The 9,086-nt window shown below is 44.0% G+C and overlaps 2 protein-coding genes across 2 annotated transcripts; one reads left to right on the top strand and one right to left on the bottom strand.

Annotated features, from left to right (window-relative positions):
• Positions 1-876: 876 nt before the first annotated feature.
• Positions 877-3,878, top strand: LOC120825017 (retinal cone rhodopsin-sensitive cGMP 3',5'-cyclic phosphodiesterase subunit gamma). Its single transcript, XM_078080649.1, is given in 5 exon segments — positions 877-918; positions 920-1,012; positions 1,584-1,702; positions 1,840-2,005; positions 2,471-3,878. Coding segments are annotated over 4 exon segments (357 nt in total). The 5' UTR covers positions 877-891; the 3' UTR covers positions 1,958-2,005; positions 2,471-3,878.
• Positions 3,879-5,342: 1,464 nt separating this feature from the next.
• LOC120825881 (retinal cone rhodopsin-sensitive cGMP 3',5'-cyclic phosphodiesterase subunit gamma) lies at positions 5,343-6,759 on the bottom strand. The gene is made up of 3 exons (XM_040187734.2): positions 6,492-6,759; positions 6,034-6,149; positions 5,343-5,928 (listed from the first exon to the last, which is right to left on the bottom strand). Exons 2-3 carry the CDS (start codon positions 6,135-6,137, stop codon positions 5,811-5,813), a joined length of 222 nt encoding a protein of 73 aa, XP_040043668.1. The 5' UTR covers positions 6,138-6,149; positions 6,492-6,759; the 3' UTR covers positions 5,343-5,810.
• Between the last annotated feature and the right edge of the window lie 2,327 nt (positions 6,760-9,086).

Genomic DNA, 9,086 nt, shown 5'->3' with positions numbered 1-9,086 from the left:
GTGTCTCATGTTTGACGACCCACTGTCACGTCACACTGATACATGTTCAGCTGTCCGATAGTGTCGCAGCGTTGAGGCTGAGTCTGGTCCGTGTTTGTGTCCGTGAGGCTGAGCGTTTAAGGCTCGTCCCTGAGCTCACAACACAGGCTCCATCCATAGTGTCACTTGCATCATTGAACATGACACCATCTTGAATGTTTTACAATTACTGCAGGGCTCTGTGTCTTTACAATACTACTACTGCCATCAAGATGAATGTGTTGTTTTTTCTTTTAATTCTATATGAGAGTATTTCAATGCTGTAGTTGCCAATTGTACTTTGTTACATTCTACTGTTGATAGTGAGATGCTACATACAAGAACATTTAAGGGAAGGGAGTCTCTGAAATGCAGCATCTGCTGGTTCACCTCTTTCTGTTATTCAGTTTTTGCACATTTACCATGAAATGTTTATGATATTTGAGCATTTAAACCTCCCGTTATGTTTTCTTAGCCTTTTATCACCGAATAGTTTGAAGACCTTTTCACAGATTTATAGTAAAAACAAGGGACATTGTTTAAACGGCTTGTTATTCAAATAAAATAAATTACTCTTGTGTTCATACCAAAATGCTTAGTTAAATGTCCCACGATTCCATAGCTTGAGGATTAAATGGTAATGATAGAGGTGCAGTTCATTGGGGGCGGTGAGTAACAGTCACAGACTGTAATAATAATAATACATTACACCACAATAATTCACATAAATTCACATGTTGGGAGATCAGCAGTGACACCAGGTACAAGGTCCCGTATTTATATCTCCATCTGGTTCATCTGGTGTCTTCGCGGCTGAGCCGGTCCAGAGGAGAACGGAGAGTTGGCGCACGGGACAACGGCACACACCATCTGATGGGATTAGCCACCTGGAGGACTTTAAAAAGGGACAGTCGGACAGAGAGAGAAAACCAGTGAGAACCAAGCCGAGATCATCAGACAGCATCAGAAAAACACTTTGGGACTCCAACAGAAGGTGAGTTCAAACTGCAATTTTCGCAGCTCTTGTACGGCTTTGATAAAATGGAATTCCAAAGAACAAAGGGACAGACGGAGGGAGGACTTCATGTCTTGTTTTCTCCAGTGCTTTTGGCTGAGAAGAAGCTGAAATGAGATCTGAGATTGTGACGGAGAAGACTTTATCACAAATAGCTTTGTGTTGGGCGGCTTGTTGGCCAGAAGCCCCGTCTCTGTTAATAATATCCTCTTTTTTACTGGATGAGTTCGAGCGCTTCATTTTACTCCAACGGCACATCTATTGAGGGAATATTGTTGGATGACAGTAGCAGAGGAGTTTGCAGAAGCAAAGCGTGCTTATTTGTGTAGCACCCTTAAACTAGGCCTTTCAAAGGGCTGCACTTAATACTGAAAAGGGCATTGAGACGAGATCTTGAATAATTCCGCAAAATTGAAACAAAATTCAATAAAAGTAGGTGCAGGGCAAGTTGATTCATTAGTCCTCCTTTAAATGTAATTCAAAGCAGAGTGAGAGTTTATAAAAACTGATCATGTATCTCATATTTTTTGTTATTTAACCTTTTCAGTAGAAAACTAAAATGTCAGACGAAGCTGCTGGAAACCTTGCGGAGAAGAAGGCTGCCCCCAAGTTCAAGCAGAGGGCCATGCGCACCTTCAAGAGCAAGGCGCCTAAACCCGGCCAGAAGGGGTGAGATGGATTTAAAACCACACATACATGTAATATACAAGCATTATCTTCAAGCATTTGCCATCTTAGTCCTTTACTCACAAATACAACTTGTCTCTCATACTCATACTGACATTTCTGTTGTCTGATCCACGTAGGTTCGGAGACGACATCCCCGGCATGGAGGGCCTGGGCACGGACATCACCGTGGTCTGTCCCTGGGAGGCCTTCGGGGACATGGAGCTCAGCGACCTGGCCAAATACGGAATTGTTTAGCGCTCCGCCCTCTGCCTTTGACCAGTATTGCCACGACTGTCCCATCAAGTAACTTTTGACTGCCGCTGAAAAGCTTAAACTAGTGCTCTAAAGAGGACGCAGATATTGCGTATTTAATGTTGGGGGAAAAAAGAGATCCAGCCTCTCTACTCTCATGCACTTTATCTTCCCCTGCCTTTAACCAATTCTACATTGTCCTCAAAACCAGTCAGCAGTTCCAGCCCCAGAGGCTGAACAGCAAAAGAACAAATTAAATGAGTGGATTTGTTGAACTATAAAAGTGGGTTTTATATCTTTGTGATATCGCAGTAATGCCTTTTCTGTCCCTCGTCTGATCTAAACTGCTGATTCAACGTGCACAAATGTTTATTTTATTTATGAGCAAAAAATATATTTTTATGATGAATCTGTAATTATTTTAACTCCTTTGTGAAATAAGTAATTCATGTTCTTTGTCAGTTGAAACGAATGATACCATTAACACCATCCATCCATCCATCCATCCATCTTCAGCCGCTTATCCGGGGTCGGGTCGTGGGGGCAACAGCTCCAGCAGGGGACCCCAAACTTCCCTTTCCCACATCTACCAGCTCTGACTGGGGGATCCAAGGCGTCCCAGGCCAGTGCAGAGATATAATCTCTCCACCTAGTCCTGGGTCTGCCCCGGGGCCTCTTCCCAGCTGGCCGTGCCTGGAACACCTCCCTAGGGAGGCGCCCAGGGGGCGTCCTCACCAGATGCCCAAACCACCTCAACTGGCTCCTCTCGACGCAAAGGAGCAGCGGCTCTACTCCGAGCTCCTCGCCAATGGCTGAGCTTCTCCCCCGATCCCTAAGGGAGACCCCAGCCACTCTCCTGAGGAAACCCATTTCGGCCGCTTGTACCCGTGACCTAGTTCTTTGGGTCATGACCCATCCTTCATGACCATAGGTGAGGGTAGGAACGAAGATGTTGACAAGGCGCAGCCCTGGCGAAGGCCAACCCCCACCGGAAACGCCTTCGACTTACTGCCGAGCACCCGAACACAGCTCTCGCTTTGGGCGTACAAGGATTGGATGGCCCCAAGCAAGGACCCCCTCACCCCGTACTCCCGCAGCACCTCCCACAGTATCTCTCGGGGGACTCGGTCATACGACTTCTCCAAGTCCACAAAACACATGTAGACTGGATGAGCACACTCCCAAGCCCCCTCTATGATCCTGGAAAGAGTGAAGAGCTGGTCCGTTGTTCCACGACCAGGACGAAAACCGCATTGTTCCTCTTCAATCCTTGGTTCGACTATCGGCCGAACCCTCCTTTCCAGCACCTTAGAGTAGACTTTACCCGGGAGGCTGGTAGTGTGATACCCCTGTAATTGGCACACACTCTCTGTTCCCCCTTTTTGAAGAGGGGTACCACCACCCCGGTCTGCCACTCTTTTGGCACTGTCCCAGACTTCCACGCAATGTTGAAGATGCGTGTCATCCAAGACAACCCCCCAACACCCATTGCTTTTAGCATCTCTGGATGGATCTCATCAATCCCCGCGGCTTTGCCACTGCGGAGTTGTTTGACTACCTCAGTGACCTCCACCAGGCCAATTGACGATGATCCCTCCTCCGCCTCCAGCTCCGCCTCCACCAAAGAGGGCGTAGTAGTTGGGTTCAGGAGGTCCCATCCTTACTGTACACAGCTTGGATGGTTCCCCGTTTCCCCCTCCTGAGGGGCCGGATGGTCTTCCAGAAGCACTTTGGTGCCGACCGAAAGTCCTTCTCCATAGTTACCCCGAACTCCTCCCAAACTCGCTGCTTTGCCTCCATCACGGCAGAGGCTGCTGCATTAGCACAATAAATGTTAATGTTTTCCATAGAAGTGTATCTGTGTTGTTATTCTTATTATTAACACCACGCTCTCACATTAAAAACGGTTTTACCTTTAATGCTTAATGTCCAAAAGCAACATGTGTAATTGTGTATTTTTCCCTACTTGAACTTTGTATCATCAGAGAGTAATAAATACAATAATCTGAGCTCAACGACAAATTTACTGAAGCACTAAATATAATGGTATTCATTCAAATTCTAAAAATGATTCTGGCTTCAACATCATAAGAAGTTGAGAAGAAGATTAATTAAATAGTTGTTGCCGTGGCAACCACAGCTGCTAATTCCCCGTGCGTACAGTAAGTCTTTCATTTTTCCCCACGAGGACGTGGAAGCGGAGAAGTTTGACAGAGATGGAGGGTGAATCTGTCCACACAAACACCACATGCCAACATCACCGTATCTAATGGAAGTAACAAACAATTTGACGAGCGATGATTCGACCCCCTGTTCCCCCGTTCCCAGTCAGCGGCCTTGAGACTAAATTGTTAAACCGTGTACATTTTATATCCTGTGGATACGTCTTGTTTCATCTTCTGAGGTTTTCAGAAATCAGTCTCTTTGATTTCTGCCTCCAGATCCCCCAAGTACCGCCGTTCATTAATTCATACTTCTGTTAATTACTAATGTGGTGCGTCAGTCACAGCGGTGAATTCAAGAGAAGACCTTCATGATGTGGAGCTCTGCGAGAAAATAATTGTTTCTCCTCTGTGTTCACCCACAGACCCTTTAACCCCCCAAGGTCCCTGGTAATGAAGTGGCCAAAGGTTTTGAAGTGCTGATTGCTGTATTTAAAGCAAATTACACGAGGCACTTTGCTTTGTCTTCTTGCTGTTTAAAGGCTCAAAAAGCTGATTGGTGCAGTGACACGAACGCACACTGTTATCTGGAGGACACACACACACACACAGACGCACACACACAGACATGGCCACATGCAGAGGTGTTACCGCGGAGCTGCTACTTATCGTATAGAATACACATCTGCAACGGCCAGTTTGTAGCCCAGTATGGACAAACCAAACGATGATGACAGAGCGAGAGACCCCCTTTCACCTGCAGACCACCGTAGTTCTCCAACACGCTTGTGATGGATGCAATCTGCAACCTCACCACCACCAATGGAGGAGGAAGCAGCAGACGAGTGCGGCCCCCTTGATGCTGCCGTGTTACGCCACAGACCGATCTGGAAACAAAAGGGGAAAATGTCATGACTGGCACTTATTTTTTTAATATGTTTATATGTGTGTTGCTTTTTTATTCTTTTACTTTCTTACACCAGTTGGTGATTGAACAAAGACGCTGTTTAGTTTTATTCTAGTTTGTGTTTTCTATGATCAGCGAGATAAATGACTTGTGTCCGTCTGCAGTTAATAATGTGTTAATAACAAATCCTTTATTGTACATCCACTTGAATGTGATTGCTAACATATTTTAGCGAGGTGAGTGCGAAATGTTGAAATTCTTTCAAACATCAGGCCAGCATGTGGTGTTAATCATAATAATAATAAGACAAAGGCAGATGTTCTACGAAAAATATTACCATTTATTGTGTCATTTTATGGGATTGTTACCGACAAAATACATCAATTATCCACTGAAGATCGAAGTGAATTATAGACTTAGCGTGAAAATACGATTTGCCAAAACAAATAATGGAATCAGCAGCTTTTAGGAAACATGGAGAGCAAAACATTACTGTGATACCACAATAACAGAAATCCCTCTTTCATATTACAAGTATAGACTGTCATTTATTTTTTTACCGCTGTGGAAAGTAGAAGTTTAGGGCCAGAGCTGCTGACTCGTTGGAGGGACGCTGTGGAATCGGTGGAAAGGCAGGGGACGATAAAGTGCGTGAGACAAAGGGGACTACGGGTCAAACCTTTTATTAATCACTATCTGCCTCCTCTCTCGGGAACTAGTACAAGAGATTTAGCTGCACAGTCACAAGTTGGAATACGTGAGGGGCGATACGAGCAAAGGCGGAGCGCTAAACAATTCCGTATTTGGCCAGGTCGCTGAGCTCCATGTCCCCGAAGGCCTCCCAGGGACAGACCACGGTGATGTCCGTGCCCAGGCCCTCCATGCCGGGGATGTCGTCTCCGAACCTGCGTGGATCAGACGAAGAGAAATCGGCTGATCAGTACGAGATTTACGTGTGACAGACAGAGGAAATACTCTGTGTGTTTTGTGGGATCTTAAAGCCGTCTCACCCCTTCTGGCCGGGTTTGGGCGCCTTGCTCTTGAAAGTACGAGCGGTCCTCTGCTTGAACTTGGGAGGAGCCTTCCTGTCGGCGGGAACTGCAACGTCTGCCATTTTGATTGTTTACTGTGGAATAAAAAGAACAAACGTTATGACATCGGTCAGGAATTAATCTCATTACGGGCAAATCAAACGTGTCAACATTCGAACGTAACATCAAGGCAGGACGACATTCAGCATTGATACAGAAAGTGTGACCAGCGTTCAAAACTGCTCTGGGTTCATCCAGCGAAAAGAGGACATTATCAAGAAAACGAGAGGTGCCTCCAGCAGTGATCTACCAGCGAGGAGGCCCACGTCCAAAAGGCAAAGTCTCACATCTCATTTCAGCCATGACACTGGAGAAAAAAGCCTTGAAGTCGTCCCTCCGTCTGTGAAATTACATTTTATCAAAGCAATACAACTCACCTTCTGTTGGAGTCCCAAAGTGTTTTTCTGATGCTGTCTGATGATCTTGGCTTGGTTCTCACTTGTGCTTTTCTCTCTCTGTCCGACTGTCCCTTTTTAAAGTCCTCCAGGCGGCTAATCCCATCAGATGGTGTGTGCCGTTGTCCCGTGTGCCGACTCTCCGTTCTCCTCTGGACCGGCTCAGCCTCGAATAGACGAGATAAAGCAGATGAAGATATAAATACGGGACATGTGTACCTGGAGTTACTGCCGATCTCCCAACGTGTGGGTCATCTTCTGCCCGTCAGTCACAATCTGCCCGTCAGTCACAATCTGCCCCGCCTCGGACCAGCCATCGTATTATAGTACAATAAAATATCATTTATCATTCATTTATCACCATTTCGGATTAGTGAACATTTTCTGCCTCACTACATTTCAGAAGGAAATATTGTACGTTTTCCTCAAAAAGACATGATATGCTTTTATATGATGCAGTATTATACTAGTTATCTAAACGCACATGTTTAAATGATGTCACTATTATTTATCACAGCTGTGTTGTTTCACATCTCCCGAGCAGTCTGAGTAAATGAGAGTTTATTAATTGTCACGTGGAGACTCAAGAGCAGCAATTTACAAATGTCACATATTAACAGAATGACTCAGAGGCCAGCAGTCCTCAAGTAATAAAGCTCGGGACGGATTTACAATCTATCTGTAAACAAACATGTGCCTGATGCAACTGATACAAACCTTCTTCAGCATGTGATGTAAGACGAGGGAAGCCCTGAGCCCTGAGATCATTCACTTATGACCAATGCAGAACAGGACGCCATTAAGCTGTTAATCCTTCACCTCCTTCATAGCAGCTACGATGCTAACGCCCGTCCAGCCACCATGTTGCTGAAAGCTTTCATTTTCAGCCCTTTAATGCTAGAATTTGTCAGAACATTTTCAAAGAATGCCCATTTTTCAGCTTAATCAACTTTTTGAACGAGGCCGATGAAGCTCTGGATTAATAATTCAATTCAATTGATCAATTTGACTTTATCTGGACTGTGCAAACGATTTAAACAACACAACAATCCCTCTTCTCCCTCTTATCTTTGCTCTCATCCAACAACTTACATGGTGACAGCAAACATCAGCCTGAAAAGATCTGGGAGTATTATACTGTAATACTTAGTATTATTTTATATTTATTGAGACATTTTAAAGAGACGAGAACACAATAAAAACAAAGCCGCTCATAGTAGCTCACTGTTCCTACAAATGAAAGTAACTGCCACTGTTTATGGATGAAATAAAGACAAACTTACAGGCATTTAACTCTTAAAGACCAAAGATCTGGTTTTGTGGTGTAACTTCCTCTGCCTTTTGTTTCTTCTTTAAGGTAGATTGAGGATGGATTTACCGGCTGTCTAAAGCTTCTATGGTGTTTTCATTTGGGGAATTCTCCTGAGATCTGGACAACCGATATACTGTATATATAAATATATTATAGAAAATACAATTTCATGCAGAAACTTTTCTTTGAAAAATTCTGCACGCATAGCAAATGCACAGTCAAAGAAAAGTAGTACTTTTGAAACATGGAAGCTGGACTTTAATACCATGGTGCAGAACCCTAACCCATGAATGTTGATCACTGGAGTGATGCCTTTCTGGTGCGGGTCAGAGGTGTTGTCTCCACTCTCACGAGAAGGTCACATTCATGAGGCTGGACCAGCTGGCCGCTAACTGGCCGTAATAGGATCGGGATTTGTCCGTGTATGTCACTGCAGACAGATGCCCTGTGCCAAGGATGTCCAAACAAGACGTGGACACACTCTGGGAGCTTTTGCAGCGTATTTTGTCGTTTGGATTTTGAGAAATAAATGTAGTTTGATTGATGATTGAGTATTAAAAAGTACAGTGGAGTAGTAAAGAGTAATTTAAACAATTCCTGTCTATGTAAAAAAGAAATACTTAAGACAGCGGGTTGAAACATGTGTTTGTACATGATTGAGTATATTGTTTTAAAAAAGTCCAAATCTGCATCGTACAGTTTGAAAAAAAATTATAAATCCTCCAAAAAGCCCAGTAAAATTATATAGCAGAATTATATAGCAAAAATCCTGAATTCTTGACATTTGTTAAAAAAAAAAACTAAAAGTCTTCTATCTAAAAAATAATACACATGTTATTGTAGAATGTTGAAAAACAAAGTATAATATCATGAAAAAGTAATCGTAAAGTGAGTACCTCATTAAAAGGTTATACAGAAAACTATGGTACTATGAATGAATCTCTTTTATATAATAAGCGCAGTACGTCTTAGTAATGAAGGGGGGAGTCATAGATGACTGCTGTAATATTTTTAATGTATTTCAATCCAGAGAGACTTGTTGAAATTTGAACAATACTTTATTATAACAGGTATAATATGATATTGCAAGTTGTTTGGGGCTTGGACTCCATCCTGCCGCAGGACAGACCCGGGGCCGGGATCTCGAGCCGAGACGAGGCACATCCCCCCCTTGGGAGTCCAGACACTGGTGGTGGTGGTGGTGGAGCCCAAGTTGCATAACTCTCCTGCTATGCCAGGTTCTGCTGTTGATTGGAGGTGTCAGG

This window comes from Gasterosteus aculeatus, chromosome 9, assembly GCF_964276395.1.
Source record: "Gasterosteus aculeatus chromosome 9, fGasAcu3.hap1.1, whole genome shotgun sequence".
Classification (NCBI taxonomy): Eukaryota; Metazoa; Chordata; class Actinopteri; order Perciformes; family Gasterosteidae; genus Gasterosteus; species Gasterosteus aculeatus.
This window is presented reverse-complemented; position numbering and strand designations above follow the sequence as displayed.

Coding starts and splice junctions, on each gene's coding strand:
- LOC120825881 (XM_040187734.2), bottom strand. CDS start 6,137: ATGGCAGACGTTGCAGTTCCCGCCGACAGGAAGGCTCCTCCCAAGTTC. Junction 5,929..6,033: donor CCCAAACCCGGCCAGAAGGG/GTGAGACGGCTT, acceptor TGATCCACGCAG/GTTCGGAGACGACATCCCCG.